Source organism: Camelus ferus, chromosome 17 (genome assembly GCF_009834535.1).
Source record: "Camelus ferus isolate YT-003-E chromosome 17, BCGSAC_Cfer_1.0, whole genome shotgun sequence".
Lineage (NCBI taxonomy): Eukaryota > Metazoa > Chordata > Mammalia > Artiodactyla > Camelidae > Camelus > Camelus ferus.
The window spans coordinates 26,199,371-26,224,621 of NC_045712.1; the positions used below are offsets into that span (position 1 = coordinate 26,199,371).

Consider the following 25,251-nt stretch of genomic DNA (forward strand, 5'->3'; position numbering starts at 1 on the left):
AGAGAACCAAGGATCTCCTCCTGAGACAGCGTAATTCAGTGGTAAGTACAAGTCCTCAGGAAGCTGAGGCAGGAACATCTGATGGCCTCCATGCCTTGCTTTGTCCCCTGTTAGGCTGCACACACTGGCCTTGTGGGAAGAGCAGGGCTGTGCTGTGCCATCTGTCCCAGTGCGGGCCCTGTGCCAAGATGACCATAAGCCCCTGAGTGCTTCGGCCTGATTGTCCAAGGGCCCCTTGTACATGTTTTAAGGGGGGCAGGAGCCCCAGCTGACAGAGAAATGCTGTCTCCTGGCAGCAAACATACACCAAGAGGGTCCACGACTCCAGGACCCCTCAGCAAACACCTTGATGATGGTCTCACTACACAGAATTACAACCACCGGGGGAAATGATTAGCCAGAGAATTCCTCAGGGAAGGAACTGTCTGTTTGAGAGAATACCTCTGACTGCCTGGAAGGATGGTAGATGTAGGAAGTGGTTAGGCGGGAGACAGGGCAGAAAAAGAAGTAAGCCACTGAAAGGGGAGTGTTTGGGGGGTGGCTGAAGGAAAAAACTCAAATTTTGAGGGGCAATGAGGGGCGGGGGTTTGAGCTGACTTCTGGGCTGGAAATGGGTGCCTACAGATGTGGACATGACCGAGGACAACAGGCCACACATGCATAAGGCAACTCCGGGGTAAGGGGTTGGGTGAAGACCACCTGCCTGCTTAGCCCCCAGAAGATGCAGACTAAGGCTCCAAGTATGTGAGGACAGTCTTCTTTTTCTCTTGTTCAATGGAAGAACAACATACTAAGAAGTGTACAGTATGCAAAGAGTACAGCTTAATGAATTATGACAGGATGCTAATATAATCACCACCCAGGTCAAGAATGGAGTGTCACCAGTTTCCAAAGCCCATTTGCATGCCCCTCTTAATCATTCACTCCTCCCTTCTCCCCAGACCTCCTCCCCAGAGGTAATTACAGATAAGTTTTGCCTGTTTTTGAACTTTATATAAATGCAATCATAAAGTAGAAATGCTGGCTTCGTCAAACACCATCAAATTTTTGAGATGTGTCTGTGTCATAGTATGTGGTTGCAGTGTGTTCATTCCCAGTGCTGTGTGGGATACGCCCCCAGTTATTTATCCACTATTGATGACCTTGCCAAGTTTCACCTATCACGAATAGTGCTGTAAGCAGTACTGCTGTACGTAGCTGCTTCTTGCACATACGCGTTATATTGAGGGGTATATGCTCAAGCGTGGAACTGCAGGGTCACGGGCAGATATTGCCAAATGGTTTTCCAAAGTGGTTGTACCCAGGTACCCTCCTCCAGTAGTGTCTGAGTTCCAGCTCTTCCATATCTTTCCCGAAACTTGGTATTGTCCGTCATTTGTATTGTAGTCATTCTGGTGAAACACAGTAGCATTTATTTTTAAATTTGCATCTCCACAATGACTAAAGGAGTTAAGCACCTTTTCATTAGTTTACCTCTATTTGGATCTTCTCTTGTGAAGCACCTGTTCAAATCTCTTGCCCATTCATCTGCTGGGTTGTCTGTCTTTTATTGGTTTGTAGTATGTACTCCAGATATGAGTCCTTGGGTCGTATATCTTACACTATCTTCTCCCATTATTAATGCTATCTTTTGGTGAAAGGAAGTTCTTAATTGTAATGTAATCCAGTTTTTCAGTATTTTCCTTTATGGTGAGTACATTTTGTGTCCTGTTTAAAAAAAATCTTTGCCTAAAGTCATGAAGAGCTTCTGTGTTCTCTTCTCAAAGCTGTATTGTCTTTATTTTCATATGTCAAATCTATCTGGAATTGATTGTGTGGGTAGTATGAAGTAAGGATCTCACTGAGTTTGCTCTACATGGATGTCCAGTTGACTCGGCACCATTTATTGAAAAGGCCATCCTCTCCTCATGTTGGCTCTTAAGAGCCACCCTTGTCAAAATCCAAGTCTCCACACATCTTCAGTTCCCTCTATGGATTTTGTTTCATTGGTCTGTCTATTCTTGAACCAGCAACATACAGTCTTGGTTTCTGTAGCTTTCTTTGTATCCAGTAGAGGAAGTTGTTCTCCTACTTGGGTTTTTTTCAGGACTGTCTTGGGTATTCCTGGCCTTCATAACATTTTTAGAATCTAGTTTGTCAGTTTACACACACACACACACAGGATTTCTACTGAGATTTCTATCAGATTTGCATTCAATCCATGTATCATTTGGGAAGAATTGGCATCTTTGCAGTCAGGCATACCTCATTTTATTGCACTATGCATAAAGTGCATCTTTTACAAATTGAAGGTCGGTTGGCAACCCTGCATCAAGCAAGTCTTTTGGCACTGTTTTTGCAAGAGCATTTGCTCACTTCATGTCTCTGTGTCACATTTTAGTAATTCTTGTAATATTTCAACTTTTTCATTATATTTGTTATGGTGATCAGTGATCTTTGTTGTTACTGTTGCAAAAAGATTATGACTTGCTGTCTGCTCAGATGATAGCATTTTTAAGCAATAAGTAATTCTTAGTCAAAGTATGTACTTTTTTTAGACATAATGCTATTGCACACTTAGTAGACAAGAGTGTAGTCTAAACGTAACTTCTATGTGCACTGGGAAACCAAAAAATTCACGTAACTCGCTTTACTGTGGTATTTGCTTTACTGCAGTGGTCTGGAACTGGACCCATAATATCTCTGAGGTATGCCTGTGTTGAATCTTCCAAATCTTTGAACATAGTTTTTCACTCCATTTATGTCTTTATTTCTGTCAATAATGTTTTTTTCTTCCAGTTTTTATTGAGATATAATTGACACATATCACTATGTAAGTTTAAGGTATGCAGCATAATAATTTGACTTACATACATCATGAAATGATTATCACAGTGTTTAATGTCTATGTGTGTGTGAGAAGAGTCATTGCATATCTTTCATTATATATATTCCTGGCATTTTATGTTACATGATGCTATTGTAAATAGCATCATTAAAATTTTATTTTTTAACTTGATACACAGAAATTACAACTGACAAAATTTCTTTTGGATTTTTTTACGGACACATTCCTGTTGCCTCTGAATGAATTTTTTCCTTTCCAATCCTTGTACCTTTTAATTAATTAATTAATTTTGCCTTACTGCACTGGCAAGACCCTCCAATATAATACTGAGGTTTGTGGTCATGAATGTGAAACGTTTTTCTCTAGCAATGCTCTGCTTCTCCAAAGGCGAGGAATTCACAAATAGTCTATTTCAAGTGGGGTTAGATTTTAGCCCAGTGAGTTTGTCTAAGAAGTTGTTATAGGACTGGCTAATGGTTAAGGTGAGGTGACGAATGATAGATTGGAAGTCTTAGTGAGATCAAAGAACTGTTGGATAATTGAGCTGGATGGGTTAGCCAGGTCTTCTGACCTCATCTCCCAGCAAGGTATCCCTGACTTGACTGGGAGGAAGGAGGGGGCAAACACAGAGTAGGGAGGAAAAAGCATGAGGTGAGTGGCTGAGATGTTCTAGATGGCGGTGGAAAGAGGACTTGGAAAGAGAAACTATACTTGGTTTTTGTCTTTACAAGAAACATTAGAAGCTGCCACTGGAGGTGTGGCATAGAAGTGAGTATAGATGGGGAGGGGGAGGATTACATGGAACAGCAGCCACAAAGGACAATGGTGGATGCTGAATGGCAGGGAGCGACACAGAGAGCCATCTGCAGTCGACAGGGGAGTCAAGGAGAGGTGTAGGTCTTGGCTCTCCACGAGGAGCATCAGTTGAGGGCAGTGCTAGCCCTAGTGGAGAGCCGGGCTTGACTTCCCTTGGCCACGGTCCCTTTATGCCTTTGCACTTTTGCCCACACAGCTTCTAAGACCTAGGATGGCTCCCCCTTCCCTTGAAACTGCCGACCTTCTCTTGGCTATTCAAGGCTCTGTTCAAGCATCTTCGTCGGGAAGCTTTCCCAGATTGCTACATTGGCTGCTCAAGTTCCTCCTCTGGGACCCCAGCATCCTCCCACCTTTCTCTCTCCTCCGTTAGTGTAAAGTTTTCTGCCTTCCACTAGCTAGGTTGTGGGCCTGAAGGCCGGATATGCGTTCAAAACCATGTCTTTGGCCTCCCTCCTCCAGCTCCTTCGTGGACTGGACCCCCATCCAACCGAGTCCCGACTTCAGCGCCTCTGCAGATGCTACACCTTCACGCTTATAGGACCGTATATCTGGCTCTGGCCTTACTGGGTTCTCATGTACAGAGACACGGGGCAGTACCACCGGAGCCCTTCCATCGGCTCTCCGTAGTTACGTGAGGCTCTCAGAGGCGGAGCCCACGGGAACCCCGCCTCCCGGAAGTCAGGGGCGGGGGGCTAAGAATGTGCTGTCTGACTGGTTGGTGGTGATGTCATAGGTACCATTTGGGGCGGGCCAGAGGCCTTATTCTGGAGTTCTCCGCCGGTTCCAAGCAGGAGCCGCGCCCCTTGGAGTATTTCGGCACTCAGCCCTAAACCTCTCCGCGGTCCAGAGACGCCTGCGCCCTTTGCCCGATGAGCTGCAGACCGTTGTCGCTGCTGCCTTTGCAGACTTTGCAGAGCACCTCCTGGATTATTTCTCCGGGCTATCCTGGAACCCGCGGAGCCCCCTCCTACCAAACAATGAGTCCGCCATAGGGGCGGAGCCACCCATTGTGCCAATAGAAACAGTGAATTTTCGATAGGAACGCTCGGCTTTCACCGCCCTCCCTCCCCGACTTGTCTACTGTGACGTCTATTCCGCGGCGTTTGCCCATTGGCCAGGCAGCTCGACGTCAGCCAGGAGTTACACAGCGCCAGAAGAACTGAGCTTCTATTAGTCCCTTCAACGGATTAAGGGACGCGGTCGTAGCGGGAGAGGAGCGGGGACCCGAGGAAGCCGGGTCCGTAGGCTTGTGGCAACGCCGGGTTCCACGTGGCATTCCAGAGCACTTGAGACTCGCCGCCTGGAGACGGGTGTAGCTCCCAGCCCAGGAGACTGCTGTGGGTCGGCAAGGCCGGGAAGAGTTTGGCCTCTGCTGTCGCCTCGGGCAGGTCACCTCCTATCCCTGCTCCGTGGGGCGCTCCAAGCAGATGGTCGCGACATGTTTCACGACTTAAAACTCAATGACCGAATAGTTAAAGCTATTTTGGGGGCTGGGGGCGCCCCAGACCCCGTCACGCCATCGTCCCCTCCAAACCCAGGGTTCCACATGGTATTCCCACCCAATAGTCGTGAGAACGCGTTCTCTGCATGTCATGGGCACCAAATTTTCAGACCAAAATCCGGGACAGGCAGGGTTTGGAGCCAGTGCTCAGGAAGGGGGACAAGAGATACGCAAGCAGAGGAAAGGCTGGGAGACGGAGCTGGGACAGCGCTCTAGAGGGAGGGAGGCGGATGAGGGCGGTGGCCACGAGGAGGAGGGTGGATCCGGGGTGGTGAACCTTCGCGCCCTGTCCAGCACCGTGGGTAGCCCTTATACCCTGCCCTCAATAAAGATGGCTGCAACAACTTCGGTATATAGAGCTGCCATGCGCGACGGCCTGTACCATTGGATTTGGGGCTTCGGGGCGGAGGTGGAATGAACCATCACAGCGGCCGGGAGCCATGTTGGAGCGGCGGGAGGCGGCAGCAGCGTCGGGGATGCTATGGTGGGGGCAGCAAAAGCCGAGGCCACACGTCAAAGGGGCTCTGGCCACGGAGTAGATGGTGCCCAGAGGGTGGCGGCGGCGCGGAGCGACGGGCCGAGAGGCGGGGGATTGGGGCGGCGGAAGGGGTTCGGGTTGGGGCCCGAGCAGCGAGGCGGGCCCAAGGTCTGGACCCGGGCAGGGGACGGTGGAGGCGGTGTGGGGAAGCGGTGGGTGATGGCGTGGCGGCAGCCGTGGTGGGGTCTCAGGGGGCCGACGACCCCACTACTCCTGCTCCTGCTCCTCCTCTCTTTGTTCCCTCTTAGCCAGGAGGAGCTGGGGGGCTGCAAGGGCCAAGGCTGGGACCCGGGGGTAGTTGCCGCTACTGAGCCAGGGGCGCGGATCGGTGGCGGAGCCTTAGCTCTTTGTCCCGAGCCGCCTGGGGTCCGAGAGGATGGAGAGCCTGGCCTGGGATTCAGGGAACCTGCCTTCGTGGGGCACCGAAGGGAAAAGCAAAGCGCCCAAAGCGGTCGAAAGCCCTCTGAGCAGCCGAGGCTGGAAGCGGAATACGGGGTCCAGGCATTTGGCAGCCGCGGGCGGGAGACAGGACAAGGACCAGGGTCTCTGTTATGCTGGCGCCCAGAGGTCTCCTCTTGTGGGCGGACAGCGTCCTTGCGAAGAGAGAGTCTGTCGCCAGAGGCTTTGTCCCCAGGGGTCTTGGGTCCTGAGAACAGCTCTCCCTTCCCTTCGGACCTTCTCGTTCGGCTGCGTGGTTCCCAGTCGATGTCCTCCCAGAGGAATATTGGGAGAAGTGAACCCAAAAAAGTGGGAATCACGCGCTGCTGCGGGGAGTTGTGGGCGCCGGGGCGCAGGGGTCAGAGGGAGAGAACCGCGACATTCCGAGCGAAGAGGACAGTCCCCCAGTCGGACTGCCCTCCCGAGGTTGCGGTATCTGGCTCTGAGCTGGATTCAGCACCTCGCACACCGAGGACAGCTCCCGCGCCTGGTTCAGCACCCCGCAAGTCTCGGACAGCTCCCGAGCCGACGCCCGAGCGCATGCGCTCCCATGGTCTCTTCCGCCGCCGCTTCCTCCCGCAGCGCCCCGGGCCGCGCCCCCCTGGGGTTCCAGCCCCGCCAGGAGTATGGAGAATGTCTCCAGCCGGCCGGGTCCGTCCCCGTCGCGCTGCGAACCGCCACCCACAGTTTCCGCAGTACAACTACCAGGCGCTAGTGCCCGAGAATGAGGCGGCGGGTACCGCGGTGCTACGCGTAGTGGCTCAGGACCCAGACGCGGGTGAGGCCGGGCGCCTAGTCTACTCGCTGGCTGCTCTCATGAACAGCCGCTCTCTGGAGCTGTTCAGCATCGACCCGCAGAGCGGCCTCATCCGCACAGAGGCCGCTCTGGACCGCGAGAGCATGGATCGCCACTACCTGCGCGTTACAGCACAGGATCACGGCTCGCCGCGCCTCTCAGCCACCACCATGGTGGCCGTTACTGTGGCTGACCGCAACGACCACGCGCCGGTATTTGAGCAGGCGCAATACCGGGAGACGCTTCGTGAGAACGTGGAGGAGGGCTACCCTATCCTGCAGTTGCGTGCCACAGACGGTGATGCGCCCCCCAACGCCAACCTGCGTTACCGCTTTGTGGGGCCGCCGGCTGCGCGCGCGGCCGCAGCCGCCGCCTTCGAAATTGATCCGCGCTCGGGTCTCATCAGCACCAGTGGTCGCGTGGACCGCGAGCACATGGAAAACTACGAGCTAGTAGTGGAGGCCAGCGACCAGGGCCAAGAGCCCGGGCCTCGGTCAGCCACCGTGCGTGTGCACATAACTGTGCTGGACGAGAACGACAACGCGCCCCAGTTTAGCGAGAAGCGCTACGTGGCGCAGGTGCGCGAAGATGTGCGCCCCCATACGGTGGTGCTACGCGTCACGGCCACCGACCGGGACAAGGACGCCAACGGACTGGTGCATTACAACATCATCAGTGGCAACAGCCGCGGTCACTTTGCCATCGACAGCCTCACGGGCGAGATCCAGGTGGTGGCACCTCTGGACTTCGAAGCAGAAAGAGAGTATGCCTTGCGCATCCGGGCTCAGGATGCGGGCCGCCCACCGCTGTCCAACAACACAGGCCTGGCCAGCATCCAGGTGGTGGACATCAATGACCATACTCCTATCTTTGTCAGCACTCCCTTCCAGGTCTCTGTCCTGGAAAATGCACCTCTGGGCCACTCAGTCATCCATATTCAGGCAGTGGATGCAGACCATGGGGAGAATGCCAGATTGGAGTACTCCCTCACTGGTGTGGCACCTGATACACCCTTTGTGATAAACAGTGCCACTGGTTGGGTCTCTGTGAGTGGTCCCCTAGACCGCGAGTCTGTGGAGCATTACTTCTTTGGTGTGGAGGCCCGAGACCATGGCTCACCTCCTCTCTCAGCCTCAGCCAGCGTCACAGTGACTGTGCTGGATGTTAATGACAATCGGCCTGAGTTCACGATGAAGGAGTACCACCTACGGCTGAATGAGGATGCGACTGTGGGCACCAGTGTGGTCAGCGTGACTGCTGTAGATCGTGATGCCAACAGTGCCATCAGCTACCAGATCACAGGAGGCAACACTCGGAATCGCTTTGCCATCAGCACCCAGGGGGGTGTAGGTCTGGTGACACTGGCTCTGCCACTGGACTACAAGCAGGAACGCTACTTCAAGCTGGTGCTAACTGCATCTGACCGTGCCCTTCATGATCACTGCTATGTGCACATCAACATTACAGATGCCAACACTCACCGACCTGTCTTTCAAAGTGCCCACTACTCAGTGAGTGTGAATGAGGATAGGCCAGTGGGTAGCACTGTAGTGGTCATCAGTGCCTCTGACGATGATGTGGGTGAGAATGCTCGAATCACCTATCTCCTGGAGGACAACCTGCCCCAGTTCCGCATTGATGCAGACTCAGGGGCCATTACACTGCAGGCCCCACTGGACTATGAAGACCAGGTGACCTACACGCTGGCTATTACTGCTCGGGACAATGGAATACCACAGAAGGCAGACACTACTTACGTGGAGGTGATGGTCAATGATGTGAATGATAACGCTCCACAGTTTGTGGCCTCCCATTACACAGGGCTGGTCTCTGAGGATGCCCCACCTTTCACCAGTGTCCTGCAGATCTCAGCCACTGACCGGGATGCTCATGCCAATGGCCGAGTCCAGTATACTTTCCAGAATGGGGAAGATGGGGATGGAGATTTTACCATTGAGCCCACCTCTGGCATTGTCCGCACAGTGAGGCGGCTGGATCGGGAGGCAGTGCCAGTGTATGAACTGACTGCCTATGCAGTGGACCGAGGTGTGCCCCCACTTCGGACTCCAGTCAGCATCCAGGTGACAGTGCAGGATGTTAATGACAATGCACCCGTCTTCCCGGCTGAGGAGTTTGAGGTGCAAGTGAAGGAGAACAGCATTGTGGGCTCAGTGGTGGCCCAAATCACTGCAATAGACCCTGATGAAGGTCCCAATGCTCATATAATGTACCAGATCGTGGAGGGGAACATCCCTGAGCTGTTCCAAATGGACATCTTCTCTGGAGAGTTGACGGCACTCATTGACTTGGACTATGAGGCTCGCCAGGAATATGTGATTGTGGTGCAGGCCACATCAACCCCTCTGGTCAGTCGGGCCACTGTGCACGTCCGCCTGGTTGACCAGAATGACAACAGCCCTGTGCTCAACAACTTTCAGATCCTCTTCAACAACTATGTATCCAACCGCTCAGACACCTTCCCCTCAGGCATTATTGGGCGCATCCCAGCATACGATCCTGATGTCTCTGACCAGCTCTTCTACTCCTTTGAGCGGGGCAATGAGTTGCAGCTGCTAGTGGTCAACCAGACCAGCGGGGAACTTCGACTCAGCCGCAAGCTAGACAACAACCGTCCACTGGTGGCCTCCATGTTGGTGACTGTTACAGGTGAGCAGCAGAGGGTAATCAAATGAGCCAGTGACCTCCGGGGCCCCACAAGGCACTTCAAACCAGAGAGATTTCCAAGCCTTCCAAGAATTCCTTAAATGGTGGGTTCCTTCACCCCATAGGATCTGTCATAGAACTCACAGGTTAGGTTCATATAGTCTCTTCTTAGGTTCTTGGACGGTCTCCACAGAACCCCAAAGATTCTAGAGCGTTAGCAGATCCCATAAAGACTGTAAAGAACTGTCTGCTTGCTGATCTAGGGATAGCCCATCTCCCTCTGAAAGGCTGGAGATCCTGGGGTAATGCTCTGGAGGTTCCAGGAAATGCCACAGGCCAGTCAGCCCACATCACACCCCTATTCAAATGAAGCGTTACTTTAGGTCCAGTCTGACCCTCAACTTACCTGTGGAGGAGAGGGAGGCCAACAGTTTAGTGGTTGGGACGAGCAGCTTACTCTGGCAGCTCAGGCATTGAGTGGACCCACACTGGCCTGGCTGCTATCCAAGGGGCTGCCTGAAGCCCTGCCCTTTGGGAAAATGTCCAGAGGTCTACCTGCCTCTTTCCTACCTCTGTGGTCCAGGCTTTCATAAACTCCTCCCTCATAGAAGAGGGCAGGCAGGAGAGGCTCTTGCAGTCCTGTCTACTGGAGGCTGCAGGGGTTGAGAGACAGACTTTACCAGTGTTCATTCTCAAGTTTTGGAGTATAAATTCCAGGCACTGCCAAAGAAGGCACGTTTTATTTATCCTTCAATTCACTTGTCCCAGGGAGGGGAAGCCGCTGACCCCAGACTGACCTCTTCCCCCACTTCTGCCTGCAGATGGCCTACATAGTGTGACAGCACAGTGTGTGCTGCGTGTGGTCATCATCACGGAGGAGCTGCTGGCCAACAGCCTGACAGTGCGCCTGGAGAACATGTGGCAGGAACGCTTCCTATCGCCATTGCTGGGCCACTTCCTGGAAGGCGTGGCCGCGGTACTTGCCACACCCGCGGAGGATGTCTTCATCTTCAATATCCAGAACGACACGGACGTTGGGGGTACCGTGCTCAATGTGAGCTTCTCGGCGCTGGCGCCGCGCGGATCTGGGGCTGGCGCTGCGGGCCCCTGGTTCAGCTCTGAGGAGCTGCAGGAGCAGCTGTACGTGCGCCGCGCCGCCCTTGCCGCCCGCTCACTCCTGGACGTGCTGCCCTTTGACGACAACGTGTGCCTGCGCGAGCCCTGTGAGAACTACATGAAGTGCGTGTCCGTGCTGCGTTTTGACTCGTCTGCACCCTTTCTGGCCTCGGCCTCCACGCTTTTCAGGCCCATCCAGCCCATCGCAGGCCTGCGCTGCCGCTGCCCGCCCGGCTTCACCGGAGACTTCTGCGAGACGGAGCTCGACCTCTGCTACTCCAACCCATGCCGCAATGGCGGCGCCTGCGCGCGGCGCGAGGGAGGCTACACCTGTGTCTGCCGCCCGCGCTTCACAGGTGAGACGGGCGCCAGGCCGGGGTGAACCCAGGCAGAGAGTGGGACAGAACTATTGTGCAAGTGAGGATTGAGCATCACTCTTGAGGCAACCGGGGTTGGGGTCCTGGACAGGCGGGGCGGTGAGGCTTTCTGGTAGTGGACGGGGCGGGACCCTGGGAGGGGCGTGGCCGCAGCCGGGCGGGCCAGGCAGAATGGGGGCGTGCCCACAGCAAGCTCGGCTTTTCAGAGGTCTTGGCGCTGGCCTGGAGCACGTGGCCTTCGGAGGGGCGGGGCCTGCTGGAGCCTTGGCCGGCGCGGTCTTGACCTCTGACCGCGGCTTGACCCCTAGGCGAAGACTGTGAGTTGGACACGGAGGCCGGACGCTGCGTGCCCGGCGTCTGCCGCAACGGGGGTACCTGCGCGGATGGGCCCGACGGCGGCTTCCGCTGCCAGTGCCCAGCGGGTGGCGCCTTCGAGGGTCCGCGCTGCGAGGTGGCAGCACGCTCCTTCCCGCCCAGTTCGTTCGTCATGTTCCGCGGCCTGCGGCAGCGCTTCCATCTCACGCTGTCCCTCTCGTAGGTGCCCGCCCGCATCTGTGCGCCTGCACGCCATCCCTACTACCTCCATGACCCTGATACCTGACTGCCCCATCCTGGGGTCCCACAGCACACCACCGCTCCCCTGATGGCCTGCCTGACCTCACCGGCTGGTCCCACCCTCTCTTGTCGCTTCCTCTCTTACCCCAGCCTGGGCGGGAACATCGCGAACCTTCTTGTCTCAGGGATGGTGGGTGTGAGGAGGGGTCTGGATCATGACGCGCCCGCCCACCCCACCCAGGTTCGCCACCGTGCAGCCAAGCGGACTGCTGTTCTACAACGGGCGCCTGAACGAGAAGCACGACTTCCTGGCCTTGGAGCTCGTGGCTGGGCAAGTGCGGCTGACATATTCCACCGGTGGGTGCCCCGGCAGATAAGTCTGGGCGCGAATGGGTGCAGGTGTGGGTGAGATGGCTGTGGGGTGCAAGTCCCGGGTTCCCTCAGGTTTGCCCCACCAGCACACCTGAACACACACCAAATGCCCAACAGACACCGGTGAGGACCACTTTCCCTGTGGGAAAGCTCAGCTCTCCAAGAAGCATGTGCTTCTCCTATCTGTCCAAAAGCACTCTAGTCCAGCAGTTGTAGTCACCAGTGAGGAGAGTGATCTGATGTATTCAGGGTCACCCTGGGAGTAGCTGTGCCTGCATGCTTGGGTGGGTGGGGGAATTTAGCAGCTCCAGACAAGCCTCCACACACGTCCACCCCACAGGTGAGTCCAACACAGTGGTCAGCCCCACAGTTCCAGGGGGCCTGAGTGACGGGCAGTGGCATACAGTGCATCTGAGATACTACAACAAGGTGGGCACCACCCTTGGCATGGGAGTATGGTGGGAGCTGGGATGCCAGATTCTGCCCCTCAGGGGTCACCCTGGGGGTCCTGTTGAGTGGTGTACCTGGGTCTCTAGCCCCGGACAGATGCCATGGGGGGTGCACAGGGCCCCTCCAAGGACAAGGTGGCTGTGCTGAGCGTGGATGACTGCGATGTGGCCGTGGCTCTGCAGTTTGGTGCTGAGATTGGCAACTACTCATGCGCAGCTGCTGGCATGCAAACAAGCTCCAAGAAGTGAGGTCCCCAGCCCCTGATCCCCAAGCCTTCTGCCTGCCAAAGCCCACCCCAGCCCTTCACATACTGCCTGCCAAACTCCCCATCATTCCCCAAACCACCAGAATTCCCTCTCCCCAGTAGGATGCTGAAACCCCACTTCACCTTAGCCCCCATCTCTGTGTTCTACCTCAAACTCCCCACTCCCTCACAATCCCACAATGTCTCCACTCCCCCGATCTCTAATGCTCCATGTCCCCATCAGCCCCCAGACTCTTCACTCTCCATCCCCTACCCTAGCCACCCAGATGCCTCCCTTTCTCATCCTAGTCCTCAATACCAGCCTCTCCCACCTTTCCCCAGACCATCTGCCCATCATGAACTCTCCTTTGCACCCCCACAACTAAAGTAAGGACCCAGTTCCTTCCCCAGCCTGACCTTACTCTCCCCACCAATCATCTTACCCTCTGAGTCCTACCCCCTCCATTTCCTGTGGCCCCCCAGGAGCAAACCTACCCTGGCCCCAGTCCCACCAATGACTTGGACCCCTGACCTCCAGGTCCCTGGACCTGACGGGCCCTCTGCTCCTGGGGGGTGTCCCCAACCTCCCCGAGAACTTCCCCGTGTCCCACAAGGACTTTATTGGCTGCATGCGGGACCTGCATATTGATGGCCGCCGAGTGGACATGGCGGCCTTCGTGGCAAACAATGGCACCACAGCAGGTAGGCCATGTCCGTATCAGAGGGAAAGGGTGGAGGGCTATATGGATTGATTCAAAATCTGACCTCACCCCTGTCTCCTTTCCTGGCAAGGACCATGCCCCAGCCTAGCCTTTGGGGCCAGATTGCTAACAATTCCACCCTCTGAGAGAACATGGGGCTGAGACCATGGCCACTTTCAGCCCCTCTGGACCCCTGTTTGTCCAGCACTTGTACCCTCACCATGTTCTTACATCCTCCATGTGCCTTCCTCTCCCAGGCTGCCAGGCCAAGCTGCACTTTTGTGACTCGGGCCCCTGCAAGAACAGCGGCTTCTGCTCAGAACGCTGGGGTGGCTTCAGCTGTGACTGCCCTGTGGGTTTTGGAGGCAAAGACTGTCGACTCAGTGAGTGGACAGCCTGGGGCAGGAGGGGCCTGCAGGGTAAGTTCTGTTCTTGAGGTGGGCTTGTGACCCAGCTCCTTTTATCCCACCAGCCATGGCCCATCCCCACCATTTCCGTGGCAACGGCACACTGAGCTGGGACTTTGGAAATGACATGGCTGTGTCTGTGCCATGGTACCTGGGGCTGGCGTTTCGGACACGGGCGACGCAGGGTGTCCTGATGCAAGTGCAGGCTGGGCCACATAGCACACTTCTCTGTCAGGTGTGTCTGTCCTCCTGATCCTGTCCTCCTGATCCTCCTGTACCCTCAGCTCTCCATCTCTAATGCCACCAGCAATATTCCTGTGGGTTCCAGCCTGGTCACACAGCATACTTCTCTGCTAGGTGTCCTGACCATACTTGACTCTGCTCTGGACCCTGGCTTTGACCCACTTCCCCACCATGATATCCTCTGCAGGTGCAGGGTACCGACATATCTCTCATGTGCCATCTACACCAATCCTCAACCCCTGGTCCTTCCCCATGCCCCCTAACTTCACTCGCAGCAGCGTAGTGTCCCCGGGCACAGTGCCCCATGTGCCAGATATAGCCTTGCCCCTGCTGTTCTGACCTGTGATATTCTTGACCTCAGAGTCCCCTGATTTCACCTCCTGACACTCCCAGCTCCAGCCCCACTTGGGCCTCTGACCCCACAGCTGTGCCTCTCTACCCGCAGCTGGATCGGGGGTTGCTGTCCGTGACGGTGACCAGGGGCTCGGGCCGAGCTGCCCACCTCCTTCTGGACAAGGTGACTGTCAGTGATGGCCGATGGCATGATCTGCGGCTGGAGTTGCAGGAAGAGCCGGGTGGCCGGCGGGGCCACCATGTCCTCATGGTCTCATTGGACTTTAGTCTCTTCCAGGTCTGACCTCTCACTCTGGAGTAGTCCATTCTCAGTCTTCTGACCAGACCCGCCTCATTTGACCCCACCTCTAGTCCAGCTCCTCTCAGTTCCCTCCACTGCACGTAGTCTGATGTCTCCCCCACCCCTCTCCTCAGATCCTTGCTCTGAGCACATGCTGCCAGCTAGGCTGGTCCACTGCCAGGCCCTCCTCATGTCAGGGATGCTATGCAGATTTCTGGCCTGGTCTTGGGGAATCTCTACGGCCAGCGCTTTGCCTAACTCCTGGAAACCTCTTCAGGTCTCTGCTCCAATCTCCCCAGCTCAAAATCCTGGAATTTCAGGGTCTGTTCTAGGTCCAGGAAAGAGGGATCTGTCGGAGCTCAGCTCTCGACTGAAACCATCCTGTCACTCATCTGCTGTGCTCCAGTAGGTCCTCCATACCTGGGAGCATCTCATGCCCAGACCGGTCCCCTGGCCCAGAGGGGCAGACAGTGGTCCTGCAGGGCTAGAATAAGGCCAAGACTGACCCTGGGGTAGGGCAGGGGTCCATCAAGTCCCCCCACACCCCCAGTGCTGACTGCTCCCCTCCTCCAGGACACCTTGGCAGTGGGGAATGAGCTGCAGGGCCTGAAGGTAAAGCGACTCCACGTGGGAGGCCTGCCCCCCAGCAGTGATGAGGAGGCTCCTCAGGGGCTGGTTGGCTGTATCCAGGTGGGGGTCAGCATGTGAACATGATATGGGGCATCAGGGTGGGTGGTCAGAGGTCAAGATGCCTTGGGACCTGAAATGCTGCATTCACATGGGGGTTGGCACAGGGGTAGCAGTGCCCCAGAGCCATCAGAGATGGGTCAAGCCTTTCTGTGCTGCTGAAGGTGAGAGTCTAGCTTAGATTATCAAGAGTCACTGGAGGCTTGTGTCAGGGACAGCATGATTAGGTGTCCCACAGGGGCACTGAATTGAGGATTTGGGATCAGAGTCCAGGATTTGTAAGGAGATTGCATATTAGGGTCCTCAAACCAAGTGGCTGGCTCTGCAGGACTCGAGGATGAGGTGCTTTGCCATGGGTCTCATCCCCTGCTGGCTGTGTTCATAGGGGGTATGGCTCGGCTCCACACCTTCAGGGACTCCGGCCCTGCTTCCCCCGAACCACCGAGTGAACGTGGAACCTGGCTGCGTTGTGACAAATGCCTGTGCTTCTGGGCCCTGCCCACCCCACGCTGACTGCCGAGACCTCTGGCAGACCTTTTCCTGTACCTGCTGGCCAGGTGAGACCTGGGGGAGGGAGGCAGGGTGATCTGGGGTTCTTGGTGAAGACTGGGGAACCTGGAGAGCATGGAGGAGGCAGGGACTGAGAAGAACAGGTACCTGCTTCCCCCCATGCTCTGTGGCCAGTGTCCTAAGTTCTCTGACCTAACCTGCAGGTTACTATGGCCCAGGCTGTGTGGACGCCTGCCTCCTGAACCCCTGTCAGAACCAGGGGTCATGCCGGCACCTCCCTGGGGCCCCCCATGGCTATATCTGTGACTGTGTAGGTGGCTATTTCGGGCACCACTGTGAGCACAGGTAAGGGGCTGGGGGTCGAGATGATGGAAGGAGCCGGTGGTGGGGAGAGAGAGGATCACTGTGCTATCGTGGAGGCATCTCACCTGCCTGTCTGCCCCAGGATGGACCAGCAGTGCCCACGGGGCTGGTGGGGGAGTCCAACGTGTGGACCCTGCAACTGCGACATTCACAAGGGCTTTGACCCCAACTGTAACAAGACCAATGGGCAGTGTCACTGCAAGGTGTGCCTGGTTCTTGAGCCCTGACCTTTTAACTCTTCCCTAGACATGATTTCTGATGCTTATCAAGCTTGCTGACCTCTGCCACCTGACTCAGCCCCTGACATTTTACCCCTATCCCATGACCTAATGGCCACATTTTATCCTTGACGTCTAACCCCTCCCTTAGGTTTCATTTGAGGCCAGTCTTCCTACTGGCCTGTGAGCACTGTTCTCCTGACCCTTTGCCCTTGATTCCACTCATTCCTCAAGTCCTGAGCTGAGACCCCCTACCTTAAGCCCTGACCTCTTACCTTAGGCCCCTGACCCATTCTCAAACAGGAGTTCCACTACCGACCACGGGGCAGTGACTCGTGCCTCCCATGTGACTGCTACCCTGTGGGCTCCACCTCGCGCTCATGTGCACCCCACAGCGGGCAGTGCCCCTGTCGCCCAGGAGCCCTTGGCCGCCAGTGCAACAGCTGCGACAGTCCTTTTGCAGAGGTGACAGCCAGCGGCTGCCGGGGTGAGCAGGCTCCACCCAGCCCCACATATAGAGAGCTGGCTCCGGCCTGCTGCCACCAAGCACCATGGCATGCTTGGCTTCTTGGGTGGGGACTCTAAGAAGCTTCTCTGAGAGAGCCTTACTTATACCCAGGCACTCCCACATCTACCCTGAGTATTTGGATGACCTGTCACAGAATCTGACAGGCCAGCCCCTGTGAGGCCAGCAGGGGAGTTGGGGGGTTGCTTGGCGGATGCAGGATAGTGGAAGTAGCTGTCACTTGCTCCAGCTCCTGGCTGCCTGGCTCAGTGCCTCCTCTCTCCCTAGTGCTCTATGATGCCTGCCCCAAGTCCCTGAGATCTGGTGTGTGGTGGCCCCAGACCAAGTTTGGTGTCTTGGCCTCAGTGCCCTGTCCTCGGGGGGCCCTGGGTGAGTACTAGGAGGCAAGCACATCACTGAGGGGGGGTGCAGGCTTGTCCTCTGCCTGCTGGAGCCACCTCTTTTCCTGAGTTGGTTGGCCTTGTTCCTACAAAGAAGTGGGAGTGGGGTAGGGGTCCATGTGGGCCCCTCACTACCTCTTTGGGGCTCTGGGTCCCTCACAACACCCTCAATGAGCCTCCATCTGTTTCTCTTGGCTTCTGGGCAGGATTGCGGGGTGCAGGTAAGGGGTACGTGTTTGCTCAGGTGCGCTGCCCCTCCCACTGCCAGAGCTTTTGCAGATCCCTCCTGTTGCCTGAAGTCCCTGCAGACCCCTCCCCACTGCCTGAGGTCTCTAAAAGCTACTCCCAGCTGCTTGAAGTCCCTGGAGGACCCTTCCTGTTATCTGAGGACTCTGGGGGCCCTTTGATGCCTCACGTCCTCAGAGGCCCCTCCCCACTGCCTGAGGACCCTGAAGAGCACCCCCACACATACTTCCTAAGGTCCTTGTAGACCCCTCCTCAGTTCCTGAGGTCCCTGCAGGCCTCTTCCTACTACCTGAGGGCATGAAAGACACCCGCCTTCTGTTTGAGGACCCCACTTCTCTCTGTTGCCTGAGGTCCCCACAGAACCCTCCCTGCTGCTTCAGGTCTCTGCAGTGGCCAGACAGAGATTGTCTGTGAATGCATGCTCTTGTGTGTGTCTCTCTGTGCCTGCGCACGCATCTGTAAGTCTGTCTTTCGGGGAGGGGATTCTATGTAAGTCAGGGAGTTCTGCGTTTAAGTCAGACTTTACCGGTAGCTACAAGCTCTCTTAAGGCCCAGGTCACTTCTCATTCAACTCTCACTCCAATCGCAAAGACAAGGGAGAGAGATCAGCAAAGGCACCGCTGGGGCAATTAAAATGTGTGTGAGAGCTTCCACCCTCACATCATGTTGGTCACAAAATACATCTGGAAAACCTGGTCCATGTCACTGTGTATATGTGTGTGTGTGTGTGTGCGTGTGTGTGTGTGTGTGTGTGTGAGAGAGAGAAAGAGAAAGAGTGAGCGAGCGAGCGAGAGCATGTGCCTGCAAGCATTGTAGGTCTGTGTATTTGTCCTGGTCTGCACATCTGTTTATGTGTAGATGTGAGCATTGGTATGTGTGCTTGCCCTGGGCCACGGGTCTGTGCAGCTGTTCTGGCTTGTGCATATGTCTGTGCACGTGTGTACACATACAGCCCTGCTGATGTGTTCTTTATATCATGGTGGTTCAAAATGGTCCACAGACCCCTCAGGAATTGACTGACAAGCCCCTGGGGCCCATCTGGGCTGAGGACTGGGGTGGTTCTGTCCAGGGATCCAGCCACAGATGCCTACTACCTGGTCTCTGCCTCAGAGCTCCCCTGGGATAGGGGAGGGTGCTGTGGTCACCTCATCAGCAGAGGTGTCCAGGCCCCGGGCCTGACGAGGGGTTGCCTGCTCTCAGGTACCGCCATGCGGCTATGCGATGAAGACCAGGGTTGGCTGGAACCCGACCTCTTCAACTGTACTTCCCCCGCCTTTCGAGAACTCAATCTGCTGGTGAGACTGCCCAGACCTTGCCCTGCACTGAAGACTGGCCCTGGCCCCAGCCCTGGCCTCAGCCTCCCCAAGCCTGGGTAGCAGTCCCCAGACATCATGCCCTAGCCCTGGACCTGGGGTTTTCCTGGTTGCCCTTTAATCTAACCAAATCCTTCTTGTTGTGAGGCTTTTGAGAAAGGCCTGAGTGACCACCTCCATCTTTGTCTTGGTAGCTGGATGGCCTGGAGCTGAACAAGACAGTCTTGGATACTGTGGAGGCCAAGAAGCTGGCTCAGAGGCTTCGGGAGGTAACCGGCCACACCGACCACTACTTCAGCCAAGATGTCCGAGTCACTGCCCGCCTGCTGGCCCACCTGTTAGCCTTTGAGAGCCACCAGCAGGGCTTCGGGCTGACAGCCACACAGGACGCCCATTTCAATGAGGTAGGGCTGCACCCTGGGCTCCCAATCCCCTGGCCCAGGCTCCCCTGCCCTGGATCCCCGACTCAGGCCCCTCCTGACCCTGGGGAGGTGAAGGCTCTGGGCTCTCTCTTCCGCCTTGTCCTCTCTAGGCCCACCCCCTTGCCTGCTGGGGTCCCTCTAGGCAACTGGCCAGACCCCTCAGGTCTGCCCTGTCCCCTCACCCTCCTGATCTGGCTGGGCCCCACTCTCCCCTCCCTCCTCCCAGAACCTGCTGTGGGCCGGCTCTGCACTGCTTGCTCCAGAGACCGGAGACTTGTGGGCGGCACTGGGGCAGCGGGCCCCGGGGGGCTCCCCGGGCAGCGCGGGGCTGGTACAGCATCTGGAGGAGTATGCGGCCACGCTGGCAAGGAATATGGAACTCACATACCTGAATCCTGTGGGGCTGGTGACGCCCAACATCAGTATGTGGAGGGTAGGGGGGTGGGAAAGGAGGCTGTGTAAGGGCAAGGACTTGGAGGTCTGAGGGGCCGGGGGCTAGTGATGTCGACATTAGTGGTATGGGCTGTGCTGCCACCCTCAGCGCTTTGCAGGGACTGGCTCTGAGCTGGTAGCAGGAGGCTGTGGGCTGTGGGTGCAGGATAAGGGGTAGGAGGGAATGGGACAGCACCGGGAGGAGACCCTTGACGGGTCTCACCCCTCTTCCTCCTGGGCAGTGCTCAGCATCGACCGCATGGAGCACCCCAGTCCCACCCGGGGGACCCGTCGCTACCCTCGTTACCACAGCAACCTTTTCCGGGGCCAGGATGCCTGGGATCCTCACACGCATGTGCTGCTGCCTTCCCAGGCCCCACGGCCATCCCCCGCTGAAGGTGAGAGCTCTTGGATGACCCCTGGGCCAGGTCCTGTTTCCCTGCCCTCCCCTAAGCCAGATACCACGTTGTCCTCCTGCCAATTCTCCCCTTGCCAGAACTCCCCCACATCAGACCCCCACTGTGTGAGACCCTCTCACACCAGCTCTCCATCCCACAACTTACCACAGTACCTCTCACCTCTCCACATCTGCTCCCTCACCAGAGATGACCTCTCCCAGCCTTGATATTCGGGATCCAGCCCTGGGGGGCCCATGTGTCCTTCACAGGCTCCTGCCTCCTGCACCCCCTAGTTCTGGGCCTGCAGGGAAGAGATTCCCATGCTTAATGCTGGGTTGGGTTCAGAGCTGGGTTTGTGGGTGCTCAGGGTCAGAGGTCACTGACAGTGGCTCCTGCCTGCCATCCCCCGGCAGTTCTGTCCACAAGCAGCAGCAGCACTGAGAACTCCACCACCTTGAGTGTGGCTCCGCCACCGGCCCCCCCGGAGCCTGAGCCCGAGCCTGGGATCTCCATCATCATCCTCCTGGTTTACCGCACCTTGGGGGGGCTGCTCCCTGCCCAGTTCCAGGCTGAGCGCCGGGGTGCCAGGTAGGAGTAGAGTTACTCCTGGGCCCCTCACCCCTGGACTTCTTATGAGCTTTTACCCAACTGAGCACCCCCATTTTGGGGGGACAAATGAGCAGTTTCACAGTCATACAGAGACGCCCCTGCCCACAGCTCTGGGAGCCTTATCCGTGCTGGGCTCCATGTAAATCATGTTCTGGGAAGTTGTGGAGAGTAGCAGACAGATGAGGAGCCACAGCTGGGGGTGGTCACATGAAGGAGTTTACGGGAGCCAAGTACAGGCAGGCGAAGTGGCTGATAGAGACAGGCGAAGACAGGCTGACTGAGGGAGGTCAGCTGGGGGTGGCGGAGAGGGCAGTTTGAGGCAGTCTGGAACTTCTCAAGCTGCAGACCCCAGTGTGGAGAGTGGGTCCAAAGCCCCTCGGCTGCATTTCTGCAGAACCAGGCCATGGACTCCCAGTCCTGAAGCAGCCTAGCAGAGGCCAAAGGGGTTCTCAGAAACAACATCCACTCTGGGGCATCCCAGACTCTGGGCCACGGCAGGTGGCGTGAAGACAGTAAGGTGGGCGGTCAGAGCAGGGGGAGGTCTGCAGTGTCCAAGCCCAGGTGGGGTGTCTCCTCAGGCTTCCCCAGAACCCTGTTATGAACTCCCCGGTGGTCAGCGTGGCTGTATTCCATGGACGCAACTTCCTAAGGGGTGTCCTGGAGTCCCCGATCAGCCTTGAGTTCCGCCTGCTACAGACTGCGAATCGCAGCAAGGCCATCTGTGTGCAGTGGGACCCGCCTGGCCCGTGAGGACCTCCAATCTGGAAACCCTTGGTCCCCCTGGTAGCCCCTGGGAGGCCCAGCCTACCCCTGGGGCCCCCACCAATGCCCCTGTGTGCCCAGGCCCACGAGGAATGCTGCTCCCAAACTCCAGGCGCCCTCAGCCCCTCCCACTATCTCTCAAACCCCGCCTGGCAATGGGGCATCCCCCAGAAGGGACGGTAGGTCTAACTGCCCTGTGGCTGCAGGGTGGACCGGCATGGCACGTGGACAGCACGGGACTGTGAGCTGGTGCACAGGAATGGGTCCCACGCACGGTGTCGCTGCAGCCGGACGGGCACCTTTGGGGTCCTCATGGATGCCTCCCCCCGCGAGGTGGGGCTATATTCAGAGTCCCGAGGAAGTGGGAGGGTCAAAAGCAGGGGTGCCCAACACCCCAGCGACCATCCTTATCCCCACAGCGGCTAGAGGGCGACCTGGAGCTGCTGGCTGTGTTCACCCACGTGGTCATATCCGTGTCTGTGGCCGCACTGTTGCTGACCGCAGCTGTCCTGCTGAGCCTGCGCAGCCTCAAGTCCAACATGCGTGGCATCCACGCCAATGTGGCTGCTGCCCTGGGGGTGGCAGAGCTCCTCTTCCTGCTGGGGATCCACAGGACCCAAAACCAGGTGCCGGGTCAGGGCCAGGGGATCTGTGTCCTGATGACCTCACCAGGCCCTAGGAAGGCCTGGGCCAGAGTTCAGGGTCAGAGGTCAGGGATGCTCAGGCTGGGGCCCGGGTTTGGGGCAGGATGCTGGGGTAACCTGTGGTGGTTGAGGGGATAGAGGCGGGGCGGGGCAGGAAAGGTCCTGACTCCCCGCTACCCTGCCTCCAGCTGGTGTGCACCGCGGTCGCCATCCTCCTGCACTACTTCTTCCTCAGCACGTTCGCGTGGCTCCTTGTGCAGGGGCTGCACCTCTACCGCATGCAGGTTGAGCCGCGTAATGTGGACCGTGGTGCCATGCGTTTCTACCATGCCCTGGGCTGGGGCGTCCCTGCTGTGCTGCTGGGTGAGGGCCTGTGACCCCCAACCTCCCTTCCTCATGGCCTGACCCCTGCCCCCCATCCTAATCATGACCCCATCTTCACTCCTCCGTGCCATCTGCTCAGGGAGGAGCCTGCCCTGCCTCTGCCCCCAGCTTCTCCCCATACATGAGTGGGTCAGCAACTCTAGAACACGCCCCATCCATCCTCCCCCTTCTCCCCCACAGGCCTGGCTGTCGGCTTGGATCCCGAAGGCTATGGGAACCCTGACTTCTGCTGGATCTCGGTCCATGAGCCCCTCATCTGGAGTTTTGCAGGCCCTGTCGTCATTGTCATTGTGGTGAGCGCCTTCACTCAGTGCCACCTGTGTGCTCCCCTTGGGGTGGGGACGGTGGCCCTGCAGCTGGTGTGGTGGTCTTAGCTGAGGGGCGCTGGTGGCCGTCCACAGGCTTCCTGGGCTCGGCCTCCATTTCTGTTCCTGTTTAACTGGCATAGAGATGGGAGGTGTGGGGCTCAGAGACTGCCTCGCCCCGCCACTGTCTCTCTCTCGTCTCCAACTCTCAGTCCCTCCCTGGTTACTATCTCTGACTTCTTTTTTGATTCTAAGCTCCTCTACCTCTCTTTGTTTTTGATCTTTGTTTTGTGTGTGTGTGTCTGTTGGTGTTTCTTACTGATTCTGCCTCTCTCTTTGAGTCTTAGCCTCTCTCTGTCTCTGTCTCTGTCTGTCTCTCACTATCTCTGTCTCTCTCTGCCTTGCCCCTGCTCCACATGTCTGGCCGTGGGTCCAGATGAATGGGACCATGTTTCTCCTCGCTGCCCGCACATCCTGCTCCACTGGGCAGAGGGAGGCCAAGAAGACCTCTGTGCTGTGAGTTGGCTGGCTGGGGGGAGTGGGGGATTCTCAGAACGGCAGCCTTCTCCTGAGTGGGATCTGGGATTCCTGGAGCATCCCTGGTGCAGGCTGGGCTCCAGATTCTGGGTTGGGGCAAAGTCACACCTGCCCTGGCCAGTGGTCCCTCTCTGGTGCCCTTGCGTTACTCTGGCTCCAGACACGCTTCCACCCTGCCATCTTCCCAGTCTCCCGTGGCCTGGGTGGCTCACTTGGCCCCCTGTCCAATATGTTCCACCTGCCTTCCATGTTTTCTCTCAGGCTCCAACATCCTTCCTGTGTGTTTTCCCCATGTCCCCTCATGACTGCCTGAGTTCTCTCCTGGTTCTTTCTGTGACCTCCAGTCTCCCTGAGTGTCCTCCTGAAACCTCCATGTTTCTGTGTGAATACCTTTCCTTCCCTGTCCCCTTGGGTGTCCCCTATGTGACTCCTGTGTGTCCTCCTATGTCCCCCATGTGAGCCCTGTGTGACCCTCGCGTGTGCTGTGTCCTTTCATGTTCCTGCGGCAGGACACTTCGCAGCTCCTTTCTGCTCCTTCTGCTGGTCAGTGCCTCCTGGCTCTTCGGCCTCCTGGCGGTCAACCACAGTGTCCTGGCCTTCCACTACCTCCACGCTGGCCTCTCTGGGCTCCAGGTAACTCTAGCACCCCTCCTTCACCCTGGACCAGAAGGGGCTTCAGCAGGGTGGGGCCTGGGGCCTTGACCCCAGATGGGATGACTGACACCAGGCTGATACTGATCCTGGATTGACTTTCACTGGCACTGAGATCTCTGGCTGCTTGCTGGTCCACACTGACTTGCACTGACTCTGGTCACTCGGGCCACTCTGACCTCTCACTGCCTCTGCTGATTTAACTCCCTTACTGGGTTCTGCCTCAGGTTCATCACTGACTCACTCTGACCTGCAATGACTGATCCCCCTTGCTGACCCATGGTGACCTACCCTGGCCCTAACTGACCCTGTGGTGGCCTGACCCTGTCCTCTGCCTCATTTCTGACCTCTCACTGACTCCACACTGGTCCTTGCTGACCCACAGGGCCTGGTGGTGCTGCTGCTGTTCTGTGTCGTGAATGCAGACACTCGAGCCGCCTGGACACCAGCCTGTCTGGGCAGGAAGGCAGAGCCCGAGGAGGCCAGGCCAGCGGCTGGGACGGTGAGGGGCTCCCAGAGCTGGGGAGTGAGGGTGGGGGCCCCAGGAAGCCAGGCTTTGATGCTTCTCCAGGGCTGGCTCATGCTCCTGTCCCACTCATGCTCCTGTCCCACCCACCTCCCCCAGGGGCCTGGGGCTTACAACAACACGGCTCTCTTCGAGGAAAGCGGCCTCATCCGCATCACTCTCGGTGCCTCCACCATCTCCTCAGTGAGCAGTGCCCGCTCCGGCCGGACCCAGGACCAAGACAGCCAGCGGGGCCGCAGCTACCTCAGGTGAGGGGAGTGGCCTTCTCGCGAGGGGTGCACACAGCTCGGACCAGCCGCACTTTACCAGGGGTTGGCATCACCACAACCTTGGGGTGGCGTCTCCCATCTCAGCCAGCTGGGCCTCTGCTGCTGCCTCTGCCCCAGATGCCTCCTGCCACACACCCAGGGGTGCCTTCAGAGCCATTCCACAGACAGCTGGCTGTGCACTTACAGATGTCCCCGCCTCCAGGGCACCCCATCACATCCCTCTTTGATGGGGGGTGCTCCTGCATTTCCAGGGACAATGTCCTGGTTCGACATGGCTCGGCTGCTGACCACACTGACCACAGCATCCAGGCTCACGCTGGCCCCACTGACCTGGATGTGGCCATGTTCCATCGAGATGCTGGTGGAGGTGGGAGCCTGGGCCAGGGAGGA

General features: G+C 57.2%; 1 protein-coding gene across 1 annotated transcript in view; it reads left to right on the forward strand.

The window, feature by feature from the left end:
• Positions 1–4,571: 4,571 nt before the first annotated feature.
• The window catches only part of CELSR3 (cadherin EGF LAG seven-pass G-type receptor 3), a 37,609-nt gene continuing 16,929 nt past the window's right edge, over positions 4,572–25,251 (forward strand). The window contains 33 exon segments of the mRNA XM_032458559.1: positions 4,572–5,322; positions 5,325–5,370; positions 5,931–9,583; positions 10,402–11,052; positions 11,382–11,607; positions 11,870–11,985; positions 12,341–12,429; positions 12,537–12,694; positions 13,233–13,396; positions 13,653–13,778; positions 13,868–14,037; positions 14,491–14,676; positions 15,253–15,369; positions 15,752–15,923; positions 16,080–16,221; positions 16,322–16,442; positions 16,761–16,944; positions 17,251–17,352; positions 18,810–18,904; positions 19,117–19,326; positions 19,571–19,766; positions 20,019–20,174; positions 20,588–20,762; positions 21,362–21,529; positions 21,752–21,878; positions 21,965–22,171; positions 22,378–22,552; positions 22,754–22,866; positions 23,315–23,394; positions 23,925–24,048; positions 24,452–24,568; positions 24,692–24,840; positions 25,113–25,228. Coding sequence (XP_032314450.1) covers positions 5,082–5,322; positions 5,325–5,370; positions 5,931–9,583; positions 10,402–11,052; positions 11,382–11,607; positions 11,870–11,985; positions 12,341–12,429; positions 12,537–12,694; positions 13,233–13,396; positions 13,653–13,778; positions 13,868–14,037; positions 14,491–14,676; positions 15,253–15,369; positions 15,752–15,923; positions 16,080–16,221; positions 16,322–16,442; positions 16,761–16,944; positions 17,251–17,352; positions 18,810–18,904; positions 19,117–19,326; positions 19,571–19,766; positions 20,019–20,174; positions 20,588–20,762; positions 21,362–21,529; positions 21,752–21,878; positions 21,965–22,171; positions 22,378–22,552; positions 22,754–22,866; positions 23,315–23,394; positions 23,925–24,048; positions 24,452–24,568; positions 24,692–24,840; positions 25,113–25,228 — 8,872 coding nt within the window. The 5' untranslated portion in view covers positions 4,572–5,081.